Below are 18,883 nucleotides of genomic sequence, written 5' to 3' on the forward strand. Positions count from 1 at the left end.
AAGAGACAATAGACCAAAAGCTTTTAAGTACTCTATTCATATTTTATAACAGTATTTCTGTTTAGTATGACATTTGTTATTAAAATACACAAATTTCTAACATAGACATTCATGATTTACAAAATAAATGTGTAATTCACTTCAGTAATATGCCTAAAGAAAAGTATATTCTCGTGAATAAATAATACACTACTGCTGTAATACATCATAGAACAGCAAACCAATCTCTGATATATAAGCAAAATCAAAACAATGTTGCTTATTATATTTTCTCCCACTCTAGTTCATGCTGGCTGGCTTTCCCTTCAGATTATGTGTTTGAATTGTATAAATAAATGTGACTCAAAGTGGTTATTGGACATATGTTAAAAGAAAAGATAGTAAACCTGTACACAGTTTCTTCTGCTTTTAACAGAGCACAGTATGTGTCAGCAGGTTCGAACATGCGCAAGTATAAAGCTCAAAACCCAAATGGTAAAAAAAAAATCCATGTCCAGCTGTGTCCAGTCCAGAGTTTTTCAGACAATGTATGTGGGGAGTTCTGTAGAGAATTTCATATGTACATGAGGTTTCATACATCCTGGGGAGACAAAAGAAAGAAACACAAATAAGCTTGAAAGCTGGGGAATTAATTTAGTTGGTCACATAACAAAAACTACCATCATAAACATGACTTTTCCAGAAATTTGCTTCAAGAGTAATTTTTCTGTAATGAGTTATGCAAAATGTTAATTGAAGCAAATGAAAGCAGATGAAAGATTTAGAGGTCAGTGGAAGCAGTTCATGAAAAACAGAAAAGAAAAGAGTGTACATATGCTAAGTACAACGCTGTACCAGTGCTCAGGTTTTAACTAACTTATTCACAAAAATCTGCATTCACAGAGCCATACAAATCCTAGATTACAGAAGGGTCGGGGAAACAGCAGTACAGGTCGTTCTAAAAGGGGTTCAGATTAGAGGATGTTTTTTCTCACACATACTTTCTGGACATTGCTAACAACTAGCCAGAGATCAGAGGCTAATCACTGCCCGCCCCTGTCTGAGTGACGAGGGAAAATATTTACTCCTTTCTGGAGAACAAAGTTTTGAACATATATTTTTGCTTTTTTATCTCTTCAACGTGAAATATTATCCCAGGGGACTGGAAAAGGTTTCCAGGGGATATTTGCAAAACATTCTGGAATTGATTGGTTGATTGAAAGGCAATTAATTAGGATTACATTGATAATTCAATAATAGTTTAAAAATGTAAACATGTTTCTTGTGCTGACTATTTTAGAATTATATTTGTGAATCTACAACCTTCAGTTTAGTGAGAAAGAAACCCCACAGAGTGCTCACCAATGACAATAATTAGGTTCAACTGTACAAATCTGTGTAATCTGTATATTAAGTAGAGGTTATAGCAGGTGCAAAAGTTTGGATTCAGATGAAAACTGCAACTAACTTACATCATTACATCATTTTCACTAAAAGAGAGTTGACCTGAAACTGGTCGAATAAGATCTGAAACAGGATGTTTACATCTCAGTAATTCTGATGCATCACGTGATGAGAGCTGATAGAAAATTGGCTCAGATGAACTCAAATATGAGACATATTGACAGAGCTGAAACCTGAAGCAATAGTAGAGGACCGGACCCGACCTGACCCGACCTGATTAAATTGAATTAAATTTGAACCTGGCCCAATTTGAATCCCTTTTGAGATTGCCCCATGTAGACCTGAAGTGTTAAGTGTTATTGCAGCTGAGCAAGACAAAGCAGGACAGAAAAGAAAGAAATTATATTTTTAACATAATGATCATACTGATTTTGCTTTAGCCTTCATTCAAATCTCCACTGGACTGAACCCATTTCACTTCTGAGAAACACACAAGAAAAATGATGAGGCAACCAGTGCACAATTACAAATTATGAGAAACATGACAAGCAATGGAGCAAAAAGCAAAATACCAGCAGCTGATAAATGGCAAATTAGAGGAAATATTTACCAATGGGCTGTGTGTTAAATTCTTTGTCCAGAATCTCCAAAGAATTCACCAAGTCCCGTTGTGAGCTGGGAGTGGCTTCCGTTGGAGTTACTGGACTCATCATTTCTTGTTCTTTTTCGTTCTGCATTTGCGCATAGACGTTGAGGCCTGGGATCTTCCTTGAGAAAAGATTTACAATGAGGCAAGGGATAAAGAGAAACAGCCTAACTGAAACAAAGGAAGCAAGGACGCAGCCTGAGGTCCAACGGATTGGTATGCTATGTATAACCATCTCATTATTTTCATCTGGAACCAGGCAACACTCCATGTTTACATAATTACTTAGTTTCGGTGCCATCTGACAATATGTGCAAGCCCATTTGCATCTAAATCAGTGTTGACACAACTTTTGGAAGTGACAAGGTCTGTCAATTTCAAGTTTATTTTCTCTAATCTCCAATCTTCATGATCATATGAGCTCTTTTTCCTTGGAACTGCGCCTCATCATTTAACATTTCGGAAAGGTCAGCTGTCCATGTTCAAATTATTGATGGTGGCTGAATGCTGAACTGACATTTCGTTCACAAAGACTGACCGAACAAAAGAAAAAAATATGATACAACATCCAAAATTGGGGAGCAGCAGGTTTGCAGGTGTCAACATTAAACTAACAGCATTCTTTGCAGCCTTCTTGGTAGCTATTGTTTCCACAGCTGTCAGGATTTCCGTATCTGTGGGCAATACTTCACCATAATTCATGAACACATTACCTTTTGAATTTGTAGATGACAAATACAGCTAAACCCATAACCACTACAGATAGCAGCATTAGCATGGCAGAGCCACTGTGGTTCTCACTGGTGTCCACTAGGGGCGCTAAAGAGACAGGGAAACAAGGGTCACAAAGAATAAGCAAACAAAATCAAATGAAGCCTGTATTTCCACACATTACTGACATGCATTGAGGATACAACAAGAACACTGGCCCTTAATTGTGAAATATACATAAATTAAGTTAATACAGTAGTATGGACTTCTCTTACTCTTTATCATATTAGCCCCATTAGGACAGTAGCAGCATCCCCAATAGGAAGAGGCACACATACTTGTAACGATGCTCACTCTCTGAATGTCTCTGTGTAGCTACATGGTGAGAGCCAATCAAACACAGGGTTTGGGTCATTAGTTGATAGGGCGACATAACAAAAAAAAAAAAACCCTGACTATTCATTGTATCTAGGTCTCCTGATTTCCTTCTGACTATGCACATGCTTAATGTTATGTTCCACATACTTCCACAGGCAGCTCTAAACATCTACAGGTATTCAAATTTGGCGTGGGGCTTTACCTGCAGATAGGTGTGCTGCATACACTGAAACTTGGACCCCAGGTCGCAGTGTGAACCGGACAAGGTTTTGATTCAAGGCACCTAGCAAAACCTCGGACAGCTGTTGGGGTGAAAGAGATTGAAATAGTATGAAAGTATTAACTGATGCTGTTATAGCCACTTTGCCATTTCACAGTTATAATGTTATAACTTTTGAACCATACAATCAAAGACCTTATACATTCATTCATGTACAGGCATTTAACATAACAACTACAGTGACATTTTGTCTGATGTTGTAGAATTAAAATAATTTTCCCCTCTCTATTCCGTGGGATCGGCTATATTTGTCCATGTAGACCTGTGCATGTCTATAGGGTGGACACTGACATTTCCAACAAAAAACAATAAAAAACTTATTGGAGTAGATCAATCAAGTGTCTACATATTCTCACATTTGTGTGACAATATGTCAAATGCAGACAAACTGCAGTGACATTGAAGAAATGTGGTCACATGTCAACCCTTAACAATCCTCAGTACATTGATATGCACACTATACTTCCAATTGAGGTCTTTGTTGTTGTGATGCATAATGCATACGATGCAGCCTTACATGAGCTTTGCTGTCCAGACTGGCAAGTAACCTTCTGCACTAAGAACATCTAACTTTGATATAAATCAGGCAGATTACCCTGACCCGAAGGTAAACTATGGAAAGCCAGAGTCTCATCTCATTCAGCCCTAATACATTTCCCTGCATAGATGATCTCATTACAAATTGCTATCCGGAGGCTCTTATCCATATACTGAATCTAAAAATGGGATACACTTTGTTTTAAATGTTATTTCAATATCAAATAAGATTTTTCTTGATTTGATCTGCATCACTGAAATAAGCATGTAACATGGAGGAGAACATAAAAAGCCAGACTAAACAAAACCTACATTTTTTCTCTCCAGATAACTTTTCTCAACTGCAGAGGCGTCATTTATCTTTTTGCTTCATTTGCCAAATTAATTATGATATGACTAATTTCTGTAGTCCTTCATCCTCCCTTTATATTTCTCACCAGTTTAAATTTAGACTATACTGACTAATTGCTTTTTCCCACTGTATACCAGGGTCAGTAAATCTATTATACATTCCAATAAGTAGTCCACGCTCCACACTTTTAAGATGCCAACCTTGAATGAAGATTTATGGCTGGCATATAAAACGCAGAATCTTTCCAGCAGATCAGCCAGGTGTGTGAGGGAAAGAGAAATCAAATTGATTTTCTTTTCTCTCTGGGCATGTCTGTGGAATGCTTCCCACAGAGAGCTGATCTAACATCATTATCAGTCATTATCTATTATTTGAGGATCAGAGCTAATTCAGTCCATCTTGATAGGCTTGATTTAGGAAATTGATCAATCATGACAAGCTCTTTACTGAGTTTTTTAAGGTTCTTTTGAGCTCCACAGGATTTGACTTGAGGGCATTTAAAAGTCATTCCCTTTGATAACTTCTTTATACTTGTCAGGCTAATTGATGACTCTATTGCAGAGACTCCTTCGGGTGTGTTCTAGAATTAGACTGGATGAATGCTGGATTTGCTACAATAGATCCATACTGACATCTGCTGGAGAAAAGAGGAACTTGTGTGTTCCGCAAGGCATCAATCCTGTACATGCAGCAGTTGAAATAAATAACCACCAACCTGCACAACAACAACAACAACATGAGTTCATAGTAGCATTACTGTGTGAGTAACAAGCTTAAGTCCATCCACCTACACAAATACTGTCTAGTACTGAAAAACAAAACAACTTGGCTGCACACATACACCAGTGCAGATATTGTCAAACATTGCCTCTCAGTTTCTCACCTGATCTAAATGCACATAGCTCTTCTGGGGTTTCCCTTCGGTTAATTGTTTGTCAGGCAGAATGAAAAACTCTGCTGTCGTGGGCAATCCAGGGAGAACGGCAACCAGAAGTTGATCCTCTCTCATGCCTGTCTCCTAATGGGGAACAAGAGGATGAGGAAATAAAACAGCTAGACAGCTAAAGAGGAGTAAATGGATCGAAATTGGCGGATCTATTACACTCGCATGATGCAGCATATACGAGTACATGTGTAACATTTACAATCATTTTAACCTCAAGAGACCCTGTGTCCAAATTAGTAATGTGATACACACGTGGACAACATGTACAAGGAGACGAGGGGACGGTGACTTGGGCTAATGACCTGAACACACCTGGTTGTTTATAACAGCGTTGTTGGAGATAAAAACTTGTGTTCAGTGCCAAAGTGAAAGTACTGAAGCACTTTTTTTGTGTTTTATTCTTATTAGATCCCATCAATCCCAAATAGCAATGAGGAATTAAACAAAATGAGGTCTCAGGAGGTTAATACACTTGAAATCAATTAAAAAATGAAGTAGGTGTATTCTGAGGCCTAACAAATCTCAGCCGAATAAAAGCTTAACCTTGCTAATTGTTTTCTTCAAGCTTGTGAATCTGCAACCAATCATTTCCACAACAGAAGGTGCCTCTGTCAAGCTGCCATTCATATTCTATCATTGTAGGAATTCTACCTATATTTATTATTTAATTGCATGTTTGCCTCATTTATAATAATAATGATAAGGAGGAATGATGATTAAATTGGATCTTTTCCCGCAAGCATTTACAGCAGAAGAGCGTTACAAAACTTTTCCCATAGTCTGGTGTGCAATATAAAATAAAGATTGAATACAAATTATGCTCATGGTAAGATGCCACAGTGGGAACCACCGCTCTCCAAAACCACCTGACTTACTGTATATACGAGTGTTCTATGGACAGATGAGACATGGGAACAACTTCTTTGGTCACAAAAATAATCCCATAAAACCAAAATCTCACTCCAAACTAATGCAAACATCCATGAATTAATAAAACAAAATAAATGTGCTGATAATCCCCAAAAGGCTGAGGAGTCACGTAGGTTTTTTGACTTCAATTTAGATTTTTGCCAGATCAAAAAGTATCAAAACAGGATGCAAGGCCAACATGACTCATTCCAAGGAATCCAAAATTATTTACATTTCAAAGGACTCTCTGAAATCGAGGAGGTTAATGAGGCGAAATCTAAACCCAACACAGTCTTGAGGGTTTAACCATGTTCTACACTTGACAGCCTACAAAGCATTTAACTTCAATCCTCCTTTCAGGTCAGTGCACAACACACACACACACACACACACACACACACACACACACACACACACACACACACACACACACACACACACACACACACACACACACACACACACACACACACACACACACACACACACACACACACACACACACACACACACACACACACACACACACACACACACACACACACACACCTGCAGCAATCAGCATGTTCTCCCACAGGTCCAGTCAACTCCAATGGTATTTACTAAAGTGGCTGAGTGTGTTTGGTGGGATGTTCCCATGGAGAGGCCCAGAAGGAGCGTTACCTTGATCAGAGAGTTCTTGATGACTCGACTCATATCCAGCCTCCACTCTGCAACATCAGGGTTGTGGTCGTCCAGATTCGATGAAAAGGCAAGCAGTTGAGATCTGAAATATTCTGGGGGGGAAAAGAAAATCCATCTTTTATGTTCATCTGTCACTAAAGTTAAGCTTAAGTTTCTGGTTTTACTGTCTGTCCTTTTAAGTTTGGCACCTAATAAGCAGTCTTTGAGTTTTTTCTCCCCTCTTTCTGTTTCTTGAAGATGATCAGTGCACTTTCCTAGAAGACAACTAGCAGTGGACAGTCTTCTTGCGGCAAGAAACACAACCATGAGTTGTGGTGGGGACATACAATCCACGCAACTACCCGGTTCATCAGTCTAAAATCTGTGTATTTTGAGCCGGAACAATCTAAAGCCTGAGCACATCCGTGGAAACACAAACCCATCCGACACTCAAATTTTCCAAATTCACCACTTCCATTTTGTTTCTAATGCATGGACTTTTTCATTTTGCATTTATTTTTAATTATCTAAAAAATGTTTTCATCCCAGTAAGAGATATGATATCCTTTGGACTGTGAAAGGAAATAATACGACTGGGCAGTTCACTGAAAATACATGAAGCACTGAGTATGAGAGTCCCTCAGTTGAAGATATGTGTGTGGTTGTGTCTTACACTGATTATAGTGTAAAAATATCTGAGTAAATTGAATATCAAATGCAATCCATACATTAAGCAATTTTCAATTCATGTGCACATGTAAACGTACCTTCACCATGGCCAAAAATGGATTTGAACTACTGTAGAAGCTTGTATGCTCAAACAGTAAATGTAAGTTTAAGTAATTTAACTTAATTTTTAATGCCGTAAAAAAACAACTTATTGATTTCAGCTGCAGTTTTTCCGCAAATAAGGCAACCACAAAGTATAGTGTCTGATATTTAAATGAAATATCACTTTAAATGCCGAATTCAGCTTTTTTGATCGAGCTTGTTTGTCTACCTAGCTTAAAAAAAAACACTTGTTTTAATAATAAAATATGAACAATGACACGAATAAATTGAACTGCATCTTGAATATTAGATTGTGGTGCATACTTTATCTCGTCAGTGTATTTACAGACCTCAAAGCTTTGACTCACCATGGACAGCGATGGGTTTCCTGTCCTGCAATATGGCGTTCCCTGCAGACACCTGCACAGTGACTGTATTCATGCCTTCCCGAGAGAATGTGCAGGCCACACTTCCCTCTAGTGTGATTACCGGCTGCATGGTGGGGGGGGGGAGAGGGAGAGAGAGAGAGAGAGAGAGAGAGAGAGAGAGAGAGAGAGAGAGAGAGAGAGAGAGAGAGAGAGAGGGGTTACTTATCAACGCCTAGTTAACATCTCACACTGCTGTTATTTACACTACAGAGGTGTCAGCCTCCTGGCATACTCCACACACATACACACGCCTACACACACATACATCCACAGAGCTTTGCAGCGGTCTCTGCAAGCTGCATCCATCTGAGTGTCCACAGAGAGTTCCCAGTGTGACACCAGCAGATCCTCCCTGTCATTATTCACACCTCCATTTGTTCTTCAAATAGCTATACGATGCAAATACTGCCTCAGTTTATTACTAACTGGCATAACTGTCCGTCCTTTTGGAATGCCCCTGTTGGTGCTGAACAAACACATTTACCACAATTATGAAGACAGATGCTGTGACTGTAGCATTCCTATATGCAGTGCAACTGAGTGTGTTGGGTTTAGCCAGTTGTATGTGTGACATAAGGCTTATTTTATTATCATGACACCTAAGTCCCACTTAGTGCAGGCAACAAGAGAAGCCTTGTCCACATTGTCATCCACTCCTCTTTTCCTGTCTTTGCAGTCAGTTTACAATAACTCATTGTTACATGCGCCCTCTGGTGGTCTTATCTTGTCCCTTGCTTTGATTTCCGGATCTCTTGTTCTCTTGCATTCTCTCTCTGGAGCCTCTAATCAGCATCACAGTGCACCTATGTGGATTATATCTTGGGCTATAAAAGGGGGAAGGTGGTACACAGCACAAGACCAACTACCCACCAGCACAAAGCTCTTTGTCATGGAGTTCAGGTTCCTCTTTTTGTTTGGGGTTATGGATACAGATTTCAGTTTTGCACCCTGGTTATTGAAGTTTAATATTGTTGAATGTAGTGTATGGATAAAAGTAGTTTGGGATTTCTATTGTTGGGCTGAAAATGCATTTGTAATTGTTTAGACCATTTCAACTGGAGCAAGTGACCCATGACATCACAGGCGAGCAGGCACGAGACATGCTTGTTGCTTACAATTTCTTCCAATCAGCAGCAGCAATTATCAGCTCTTTAGCATGAAAACAAGCACAATACTTCAATAGACATGAACTCGTGCAATCCCAGTAACCCCAGCAACAGAGAGACTTGCCTCAGTGACTATCAGTAATTAAGCCAAAGAACACATGTGTGCGTGTGTGTCTGATGCGTGTTCTGCAATTCTAATATGTTAAATCATGTTCTGCTTGAACTAAGTTTCTGCATTTTTGTATTTTATAATATTGCTCTAAGAACCTCAGTATGACCCTAGCAGGAAGTTTTGTCATGTGAACCAGGAAGTAAGTGACAGGAACCAGGAAGTAAGTTAGCATGTCACTCTGAGTTTGACACAATCCAGCTATATCTGCAGAAATGTAACACCTTTGGTTGCATCGTGAGTACGTGTTACCTGTTTGTTATGTCTGATTGCACAGATTCTTAACCATTAGGAATTCTTACTTAATACTGAATGAATGTTGTTGAATAAATGTGCATGTAATTGTTAAAGCAAGCATAGAGTTGATTATGTCTTTTGTGTGTTTCAGTTTCACGCTTTCCTTACAATTTCAAAGGTCGAGTGTCTTCAAAGTCTTGATGTGAGGAAGCGTCAAGTTATATATGGCACATATACCAAGGACAGCACAGATTACAGCGCATTAACAAGGCAATCATTTTTGCAAACCTGGCTGCACGGAAATAGCTTTACCATAAAGAAAATTATGTTTCTCCTACTTTAGAGCCGAAGAGTCAGCAACCTAGTTAATAAGAAAACAGCAAAAGTGTGCAAAAAGTTAAGAGAGAAGCAAGCAAAGTCTCAGCTGTACAGTACCTCTGTGTTATTTCCAATCCACCAGATGTAGGTGACCGTTCCCACTTGGCTGGGCCACAACACAGCAGTCAGGTTCACTTCCTTGTTCCTCACCGCCACAAAGGGAGCTGAGAGATGGATATGCTCCAGCTGACCTACTCAGGCACACAAATACATCAAACTCATTGCACTGCAGCCCTATGGACAAAGTAAAACAAAATGCAGAAAAGACAACTTTACAGTTTAGTCAGGGTAGGTGTGGGGGTTTGGCGAGATGTGTGTGTGTGTGTGTGTGTGTGTGTGTGTGTGTGTGTGTGCGCGCATATTCTCTCCTGTGCTGGGACCAGTGGCTGCAATCTGTGTGTTATTTTTCAACTGTGGCACTTGTGAGCCTGCAGTGGCTCTATTTGTACAGCTAGCACATTTGGATTGACGGATTGGAGGAGGCGCAGCCCTCTCTGATCAATAAGTCAGCTCTGTTACACCTGTCACCCCCTGAATACACGAGGGGTGGTCAGGCCCATCATCATCAACATATGAGACATTGGTGGCTTCCACAGCTTTGAAGCAGAGGGTTACTTTATTGGAGCTAGAATGAGATTTGTTTTGTCTTGGTTGAGTGTGTGCTTATGCCAGAGAAGCGTGTTCTGTAAGTGTGGTGAGTGGTGAGACTGTTTCTATGAATGTGATAAAGGTGAAGGTCCCTAAAAGTGGAAAAAATTGGATTCAATTAGTTCAGAAAATTGAGAAACTTAACACAAACACATGCAAACATTGCACGTATATAATAGATAAAGACAAAGTGTAAAGTACTGGACCTAATACATTTTATACATTAACTATATTTACATTAATGTTTTGTATTTACTTTGGGGTCTTCTCTCTTTCTATACATAATTTTTTCGGTCCTATTTCGCTCTTTACTTGTTATTTTTTTCCTTCTCTTATCCTCTTCCTCCATTCCTTCTACGACACGACCTTTTCCCTTCTCCACATATTGCCTTCCTTCTTGCCTACATAGTTGTCATTTTTGCTTATCCGACCTGAAAGCAATCCCTCGAAATCCCCCGAAATTGCTCAAAGACTTAATTTAACTCTTCTTCACAACGCTACTCTCCACTACAGCACACATGACCTCTTCCTTTCCATTATAGCTAAGGAACATTTACGTAAGGAGTTTCTCACATGTGACATGCAGGTAGAGCACAGCGGTCTCTGAGCCGAGGCTGTTCTCTCCGGTTGCCGTCACTCGGTAGATCCCCACTGCTTTGTACAAGTGTTTGATCCCGTCCTCAATGGAGCTCACATTTGAGTAAGTCAGAGCGTGACCGTCGCCAAAGTCCAGCGTGATGCTTGTCCTCGCCCCATCACCCTGCAGAGGAAACACACTTCAGTGAGTCTTTAATTAAATAAATAATTCTGTAACTCCTTTCCTTTATGTATTTCCATTGATACTACTATATGGGATTGCTTAACAATTCCTATTTGTTCATTAGATTATGGAGAACGTACTAATTGTGTGTGTGTAGTTCTTACCTCCTCCAGAAAGACCAAAAAGGTAACATTGGTGCCTAATGTGGCTGTGAGTGTGCCCTCACTGGTGACCAGGTAGAGACCTTTGGGTGCTAGAATGGGACACTGCTGCCTTCGGGCTGTGTATTCTGCGCTGATTCCTGCTGTACAGTTGTTGGACACCACTTTCCTGTGGCTGGATAAATACAGCATCATGTTTTCATCATAACGCAATGGTTTGATAACGGTAACAATATCAAATACAGGCACTTAATATTCATTCCATTGTCTTTAAAAAATGTGTTTGTTTGTGTTTGTGGTCCAGAATTGTTAGCCTTTTAGTCTTTTGGTTCTCAAAGTAGGTTATCACAATGCAATGCACAATGCACTGTTTGGTCTGTTTGGTCAGGAACAAATAAAGGTGCTCCCTCACTCTCATCTAAGACATAGACAGAATGCCACAGTCTTGAACAATCAACAATACATTGCAAAAATTCCTTAGTTTATCTTATATTCATCATATAAAGCCGTTTTTATTCACTTTTATTAACTTTTTCAAATACTTTGCATTATGTGCAAACACTTTTTCAACTGTAGTGAATGATTAATGCTTTGCTGGCTAACAATCTTTTTAAAGTGCACGTTTGATTATTCAGATGACATTTTTTCCGCCTGTTGTCCCCGAGAAACTAATTAATGGACCCTCTGCTATGGAACACAAATGTACCATCCATTTTATGCCAGTCAGTATTCATGGCACACATTCATTCCAGTCTGTTCTAGTCCTTCGCTTACCCAGTGCTGTTGAGAAACGTCATCCCTGTAGTGCAGCTCCTGGACATTGATGACGGATGATACCAAAACGCAGGGGTGCACTTGCCATCCGTTCGTCTCTCATAGCCGTAATCACTGTAATGATCAAGCAAAGCAGCTGTCCAATCACCTGCCACAATGAAACCTATACATTAAAATAGAATGACTAATACAGATAAATTAGATGGGAAATGTTGCTCAGATTTTCCATGTTATTATATTCATCTAGTGATTAATTTGGACAAAACACCATGCACATTGCACTATGCTCATTTATCAGTTGCACAGATTGTGAAACTGACAAAGCATAAACATGTCCACTTTAACTATTGTATTGTTAGAAATGACTAGAGTCTTGTCACTAGATGTAAAAATGATAAGGTGCTTTAGGATCTTAATGCTATTTGCACTGACTTCATCGACAACAGCTATACCGTTCCTCCTTTTTTGGTGCTTATTCAACACAACCCACAAGTTGTTTGTCCTACAAATTAAAAGGCTGCACAGCACTGTGTCCCCAAAATGATAGGGACAAATCGCCGCAATTAGTGCTACATGCACACAGATGCAAAAGTGTTGCGATTGTTAATGAAAGCTATTAGGCTCGATGATTTATAGTTTTGATGCTGCTTATTTCTACCTCGCTCAAGGGACCAGCAGAACTGAGACTGAAGCATGAAAAAAAGTAGTATAAATATTGCTGAAAGTTCAAATGATACATGTTGCGAGGATGTAGCTTTGTGGAACATCTTTAATTGTAGGAAGCAAACAGCAGGATACAAAGTGCAGTAAGGTAGTGGGGTGGCTTCAAAGTGAAGGGCAGATATTCAAGCAAAATCAATAGAATGTGTAGTAATGAATACACACAGACATAAAGGCTTGTCATGTGCACGTACACAGTTGGGTTAGAGCAGTTGACTAGATTCCATTTATCAGTCATTTATCAAGAAATTCTGCCAGAGCTGCTAAACAATTACAATGTGAAGGAACTTATCCATTTCTCTCTTGAACACAGTTTCCACAAATATGTACTACCTATTGTGCATGTGTTCCCACTGTTGGGCTCCCTGGCTTAAGGCTCAGTCTAAGTGCCAAACACATACTGTAGCAAAGATGATCTTACTGTAGATACCATACAGCTTACGCTATACATTGTATTATTATGGAGTTAACAAATCTGACCCTCACCATATTGGTTATATTTGTGTTGTTTCATTCTAAAAATAATATCAACAATCCTAACTCGTTTTGCAAAGCACGACTGCGAGGATCAAAGCACTCTGACGTGACCCAGAACCCATGGCACGCCAGCACAAGGCCACCGGGCGGGCAATGACATTGCAGAGAATCATTGCTTGCAATTTTTCATGATGGGGGCAACCTCAGACAGCGTAAAACAGAGTTCACCACTCAGACGTGCTGCATCCTCCATCCAGGAGCGCTGTTGAGTCTGTGCTCAAACTTGACCCAAAGATGCAAAGATGTGAACTGTCTCTTATTTGAGCACTGTTCTATCATGCAAGTAAAAACTAAATCAATACAATACAATGGATACCTCAGCTGCACTTCTATCTTTCCTTTTAAAACAGGATGATGACCTGTAGTCTGGCAGTAGCCAAACATCAAAAGTTGATAAGTCTTTTCTCAATAGGATGTAATGCAAAAGCCCGGAAAAATACAAAAAGAACAATAAATCCTCTGTGATCAATATTTAGCTTTGAATTAAGTTCAATTAAATTATTGACATTTGTATTTTTTTTTGTGTATGTCTAGATCTGCCCCCGCTATACCCACCCTAAGAATATCACTTGTATTTTGATGTTTATACATTTTAAGTTTTCTTAGACTTAAACTTATTATATATACTTATATTATAGGTTTACACTGCAATTATGTGAATTTGAGACTTACAATACTGGAGTGTGTGAAACAGAAGGAAGACGTGTCTGTGCAAACTGAGTCACACTCTGAAATGTTTGATCTCCAAAATTTCACTTAAAAAAATGTAGGCATTTGTCTACAGGACAGCAAATTTGATCCAAAATGCATTTAGCTTTATTAAAGCGCCCCCTTATGGTTCACATGTCCATGTCCGCCATGAAATTGTCACAAAAGCGGACGACCCCGAGGGTTCAAGCACAAGACCAATTTCACAAATACAATGTCTCAAAGGGTATCCTCTATCCACAAGGGCAAGTGTGTGTGTATTACACACCGTCTGGGCCACAGAACTACTTTGATAATAATAATTATAAAAATAACAAACATGGATTCTATTTGTTTACGTTACATATGGAAATATTTAGCTGCAACTGCAGAGGGATGTGCAACAAAGTGAGATTATGGGGTTGTCCCACTCTCCCAGGATCCTCAACTATTGGAAACAGGTGCAAAACCACCCATTGGTCGAGAATGGCCATCGACCTATGATGTTATCCTGCCCATGAAACCGGCGGAACTTTCAAATCATTCTCTCTGTGTGAACCTCCACTTGCCAATAGGAGAGTCTCTCTCTTTGCAACCCTCCAGTTGCTTATAGGAGACACTCTCTCACTGTGCGATGCTCCTGCTGCTGATAGGAGATCTCTCTCTCTCTCTTGCCTGGACAAAAGCCGTGCCCTTGCAACCTTGTGTGTGCCTTATTTGACACTGTTAGTCACGGACACAGACCTAGCTTGTTGTGGTTGATTTTGCAGGCGTCAGTGTCATTGTGACATGTGTGTGTTGTCACTGTTGTTGGTGGTACTGTTTGGTTTGCTCTGCTGGGGATGGTACCTGTGTTTCAAGTGTTTTACTTTGCCCACTCCTCGACATAGGGACGCTGTGTTTGTTTGTTCTCCCGTGGTCCCTCTTCTGTTTGTGTTTTTGTGAGTGAGCTGTTTTGAGGACGGCTGTTTGTTTTTTTTGTTCTCATTGTTTTTGCCTGTGGTTTTGGCCTCATTATGGATTTTGATGTTAAGGAGTTTACAACATTAGACAAGTTTCATTTATGCACTAAAGACCACTAAGTTTTACTTGTTAAGCAGAGGAAGAAACAATCTATCAAGGACCAAGTGTTGTCGGTGTTGTCTGAAAGGGGTATTTTGCCGAGTGAGTCGTTTAAGCCTGTGAAAAGTTTACTGGTTGTAGGGTCAGATGTGGGCGAAGTGTTACATCTGAAGGAGTTGGAGATTGAGATGCAGCACAGATCTCAGCATAGGCTGGGGAAGGGGAAGGATGAGGAGTTCAGGGGCAGTGGGGACTCCTTCGTGGAGTGGTGCAAGTTGAATCTCTCAATACTGACAAGACGGAGGAGCTAGTGGTGGACCTCCGCAGAAGGAAGTCACCCCCCATACCTGTGTCCATCAAGGGGGTGACTGTGGAGGTATACAAATGCCTAGGAGTCTACTTGGACAACTGGACTGGACAAAGAACACTGAGACGGTGTACAAGAAGGTTCGAAACCACTTGTACCCCTTAACGTATCTGCTCTTATGTTTTAATCCAGAAAACCAGCACAGTTGCATTAACTTTAAAGGCCACCGTCATTTGCAATCTTCTACTGGCACAGATAGGCTTGATTCACCTGGTTTGTTCACATATGGGTCGCAAAGCCATTCTTTCACGTTCGTGTTTCGAACTATTTTAAATGCAAAGATAGGTGAGCGTGAATCAGTGTGGAGAAAGGCTTAATTTTGGATGTAAAGTTTCTCATGACTGAGACAAACGACTTAACATGTGTCAAGAGACACAGCCACACATGGTTCCTGTCAGTTTTCAAAATAAAACTCTTAAAAAATATTATCGATTTGATCAATTATCAGTCTATCTGTGTGGCCCGGTACCAAATGACCGGTGGTTGAGGACCGCTGTTCTAAGGCATCTGTGGCTGTAGTCAAATCTTCCTGTGCCGTGTTATGGGACAGTAATAACCGTAAATGTTTTGTGTAAAGTTTGAATAAATCTTGGTGTGACAGCAGAAAGGTTTTAAACGCTGTAAAGAGTAGGGATGCTCAGTAGAACATTTCAGAACGGATATTATAAACTTTCAAAAACAATGAATTATGCACTGGTAAAATGGAGTAGAGTACTAGAGTAGTAGAGATTAAAACTAATTAAGAAAATAATATTTGCACATACAACAATACACTCACTACAATTTAGCACCAAGCTGTGCAACAGATGGTCATTTAGTGCTGTAGAAGCTAAAAGGGGGCCGTTTTTACACCTTCTCTTCTCTGTGTTCTGTCTAATTTGGGAATCAAACTGGCAACTTTATGAAACTATAAATTTGTAGGAGAAAGCTGTTGTACAAAAAGTAAACTCACCATTCAAAGTCAACCTCTGTGCAGTCACAGGGGCCTGATGTCATCGAAACAGAGTATGTCTTTCCCATAACACACCTGGACGTGGGCTTCAACTTGCGGTAGATCCTCTTCACTCCCATGAGACACGGCTCACCCTGTGGGCCCGATTTCAAAAGAGGAAAGTCGCACAGAGATGCTTTTGTTACAGTGGCCACCATCAATAATTTACAACCATGTGTGCATCGTACAGTATATGGAAAACAACGGTGCTCTGCTCTTGCTCGTCCTCCATATTCGCTTGTTGAGTTTTTGTAGTTTCTTGCTGTGTGGCTTGTTAAACTTTAACAAGTGCTCCTCTGTATTCCACACTGGAAAATGTACTGCTTCAGTTCTTTGTCAGACATAGGGAAGGTTATTCTTATTCTGATACCCCGGATTGAGGGGAACAAATGAGTTTAGTTGCATAGCAGCCAGCACCCAAATCCATTTTTAGCAACAAATCTATGTGTGGTGGGTGAACATGAAATCAGATGGGGAACAAGAAAGATGACAAAACAACTCAAGTCTATTTCACTGAATGTTTCTATCCTTCACTGCAGCCATGTTTTTTTTTTTCACATAACCAGAATGTTCTTTCTTTGCACAATAGGTGTCAGTGGTGAGATGTGTAAAAATCTGCCTGAATTGACTGGATGCACAAAAGAAGCCTGAATACAAACACATGGAGAGAAGCATGGGAGCAAAACTGAGGTGTGGAGAAAGTTTGAGGTTGAAGTTGTGAAAGGAAAATGGCTTATTGGATGTCATGATATGGATCGCTATCATGACATGAAATTAATGCATATATATGCATGCATAATTGTGCACTATATATAGTATATATATACTGTAGGTCAGAAGAAATCATTTGTGAATCTCTGGATTTCTGCAGGAATTACTCATAAAAACAATCTGATCTGCATCGAACGACGTCCAATAATATACATGCTTTATGACAATGACCAGAACATTCTTATTTATCTTAAAAACAGACCTTGTATTTCTCTTTTAAGGTTTTGCAGCCAGAGAAGGGAACGGTTCAGGGAAGTTAGCCCTATAATCATATTGGACTCTCCCATGTCCACTCCCATGCTATATGTCTTGATCATCTTCTCAGAGCAGATGGGTGTCTAAACAGATTACAGGCCTGGGTCATGAATAAAGGCTCACATTAAGTCACCTTCCCGGCACCAGGCCTATCCAGTATGATAGTTTTGAGCTGTTTTAATGTATGCAAGGCTGGCTTCACTGTGAGCCTCAGCAAGAATTAGCGGCATATCTGCATAACATGAGAGACGTCCAGCCATGGCCAGGCTAAGAGCAAAGTAGGTATGCCAATGATCAAACATTAGTCTGGGAAGAACGGATGGAATTTTAAGGCAATCTAGCTTCAAATCACCTCTCCATCAACCCAACTGTAAGAAAATAGGATGCAGAGGAGACCGGCAGTGCCAACTTTATATGCCAGGATTTTTACGATTTCATGTTCCATAAAGGAACTGACATCTAATTTTGAAATAATAGCTCATTAAGTCAAAACTTTAAGCCTCTTCAAGCTTTTGTTTATGCAGCAGAATGGAGAAGGGACCACAGGAGAGGATCGCTGACTGCAACTAAGCCACACAGTGAGCCACTGAACAACACGTCGCTGGGCTCCAGTTTCCCAATTTAGTCATTATTTGAAAAGAAGGCGATTCGTGTTCATTCACAGACTAAAATTCAACTATAAACATTTTCCACATCAGAGAGAATAGTTGTGTAATTCTTGTGAAATAAGGAGACATTAGGTACACTTGGGTAAATTATCTAATAACTAATTATCTTAAAATCTTAAAATTGAGCAAATGCATGGAATTTCTTAATTTTACTGCAGAAATGTAATGGTTTGTGTTTATTAATACAGCAACTTCCACATGGAATTCAGTTAAAACCTTTCGAATACCATTAAGTCGAATTTATCATTCTTATATATTTCTTTCCTATAATATTAGTATTTAGTAAGCATTTGTTTCTTTTAGTGAATGCCTCTGTGTATCCAGACCCATGTAGGAACAAAACAAATTGCTGGTTTGTGTGCTGACAAGGCTCATACCTGGTTGTGAAGGTGCCATGTTTGATAATCGGCCTCTGTACACCTTCTGTTGAAAATGGACCTGAAGTCAATCTTCACCAGCTGCCACTCGGAGCGATGACTGACGTGGCCGAATATCCTGGAAAACATGACGTGCAGCTTTTCAGTTTAAACACAACATACTGGACACAATATTTTTCTTAGGCAATATTCAATCTATATGTCGCAATTT

At 39.8% G+C, this 18,883-nt stretch overlaps 1 protein-coding gene across 1 annotated transcript in view; it reads right to left on the bottom strand.

Annotated features, from left to right (window-relative positions):
- Positions 1-376: 376 nt before the first annotated feature.
- Positions 377-18,883, bottom strand: part of sorcs1 (sortilin-related VPS10 domain containing receptor 1) — a 132,682-nt gene continuing 114,175 nt past the window's right edge. The window contains exons 15-27 of the mRNA XM_076148133.1: positions 18,673-18,790; positions 16,563-16,696; positions 12,238-12,351; positions 11,467-11,638; positions 11,116-11,302; positions 9,952-10,085; positions 7,945-8,068; positions 6,806-6,918; positions 5,171-5,305; positions 3,321-3,420; positions 2,743-2,848; positions 1,994-2,151; positions 377-580 (exon numbers count right to left, since the gene is read on the bottom strand). Coding sequence (XP_076004248.1) covers positions 519-580; positions 1,994-2,151; positions 2,743-2,848; positions 3,321-3,420; positions 5,171-5,305; positions 6,806-6,918; positions 7,945-8,068; positions 9,952-10,085; positions 11,116-11,302; positions 11,467-11,638; positions 12,238-12,351; positions 16,563-16,696; positions 18,673-18,790 — 1,657 coding nt within the window. The 3' untranslated portion in view covers positions 377-518. The remainder of the gene's footprint in view (positions 581-1,993; positions 2,152-2,742; positions 2,849-3,320; positions 3,421-5,170; positions 5,306-6,805; positions 6,919-7,944; positions 8,069-9,951; positions 10,086-11,115; positions 11,303-11,466; positions 11,639-12,237; positions 12,352-16,562; positions 16,697-18,672; positions 18,791-18,883) is intronic.

This window comes from Genypterus blacodes, unplaced genomic scaffold (assembly GCF_046128005.1).
Source record: "Genypterus blacodes isolate CSIRO-AG114 ecotype Tasmania unplaced genomic scaffold, CSIRO-AGI_Gbla_v1 ptg000039l_1, whole genome shotgun sequence".
Classification (NCBI taxonomy): domain Eukaryota; kingdom Metazoa; phylum Chordata; class Actinopteri; order Ophidiiformes; family Ophidiidae; genus Genypterus; species Genypterus blacodes.